The sequence below is a fragment of the Amphimedon queenslandica genome, unplaced genomic scaffold (assembly GCF_000090795.2).
Source record: "Amphimedon queenslandica unplaced genomic scaffold, v1.1 AMPQUscaffold_3819_Cont24191, whole genome shotgun sequence".
NCBI classification, from domain to species: Eukaryota; Metazoa; Porifera; class Demospongiae; order Haplosclerida; family Niphatidae; genus Amphimedon; species Amphimedon queenslandica.
Window position 1 is genome coordinate 1 of NW_003555858.1, and position 1,449 is coordinate 1,449.

Below are 1,449 nucleotides of genomic sequence, written 5' to 3' on the forward strand. Positions count from 1 at the left end.
CAATGGCTACAAGACTTAGAGTGGGGAGAAGTGAAACCTTCTCTCACTGAGTACCCCAAGAAACTACTAGCCGACAACCTCAGTCTTTGGAAGAGCGGGGAGCTTAAAGAATACCTAGTTACTACGAGAGAATGGATGAAGAAAGATGACAGCTTGCTAGGTGTTGTTCCTTCAGTGATTGAGAATAGTTCGAATATTTTACAAAGTATAGAACCAGCTGTTTGCCACCCATTGCCAATACCAAACCAGCTGACATTTAGTGTTAAAGACGAACTACCTACTAATGTGCCTGTTCTATTTAAAGGATTACGTTATCTGACGTTAGTTACTTCTGCGGTACTTCCCGCCCATCTTGCCACGCTCAAAATGCGTTGCCTAGCAACTCGTTCCTGTTGCAAGTTGACTCTCGAGTGTTTATTAATGCATATTGATACTTGTAATCAACTCTGATTCTTACTATTTATACTTATTATTGTGTTGATTATTATATTGATTATTAATAAAATTAATTTTAATAACTACTAATTAATTTATTGACCTAGGCGTGGTTAGACACGCCCAAATCAAAATGGCCGATAACGGTGTGGTAGAAGAAGACTCAAAAACTAAAAAAATTGAAGAGAAAGCTGAGACTGAAGAGCAATTCTGTCAAACTGAAGGATGTGATAAACCAGCCGCACTACAGTGCCCCACTTGTATTAAACTAAGTATTGCTGGAAGCTTCTTCTGCTCGCAAGTAATTGAAAAATGCTGAGTGTAATTTGTGTTATGTCGCTACATTCTACTTTATAATTCATTAGGATTGTTTCAAAGGTTTTTGGGGGACACATAAGCTTGTACACAAGAAGACGAGCTCTTATAATCCATGGCCTTCGTTTAAATTCACCGGACCACTCAGACCCGCACCTGTTGTAAGTCATGTGACTACACATCGACCAATCAAATTAATCCTTTACTGCCCCGCCCATTTAGACCCCGACCAGGAGTGTTCCTAGTCATATATCGCGTCCAGATTATTCTGAGGACGGGGTACCTCGGTCGGAGAGATTGGCAAAGAGCAGTGGACAGATAAAGCAGCTGTCGCCTCGTGAAATAAAAGCAATGAGGAAAACTGGACGAGTAAGTGTGGAATACTATTGTGTTTTTGGTTTTTTAAAATGGCCGTAACTCGAAAAGTTGAAGTCAGAATCAGCTCAAACTTTCTACGTAGTATAAGTACATCAATATATATCAGAAAATGTAATAAAAATTGGGGGTGATTTTGGAGCCATTTTTTTGAAAAAACCATGGGCTATAGCCTTGGGTATTTTTCAGATTTTGGCTCATTTTTAAAATGGCTGTAACTCGAAAAGTTGAAGTCGGAATCAACTCAAACTTTCTACACAGCATAAGTGCATCAATATGTATCAGAAAATGTAATAAAAATTTGGGTGATTTTGGAGGGGATCC

General features: G+C 38.9%; 1 protein-coding gene across 1 annotated transcript; it reads left to right on the forward strand.

The window, feature by feature from the left end:
• Positions 1-537: 537 nt before the first annotated feature.
• On the forward strand, positions 538-1,119 carry LOC100637064 (methionine aminopeptidase 1-like; the record flags this gene model as incomplete). Its single annotated transcript, XM_003391948.2, has 3 exons — positions 538-736; positions 801-911; positions 973-1,119. Coding segments are annotated over exons 1-3 (426 nt in total), but the record flags the coding sequence as incomplete, so codon positions are not given.
• Positions 1,120-1,449: the final 330 nt, after the last annotated feature.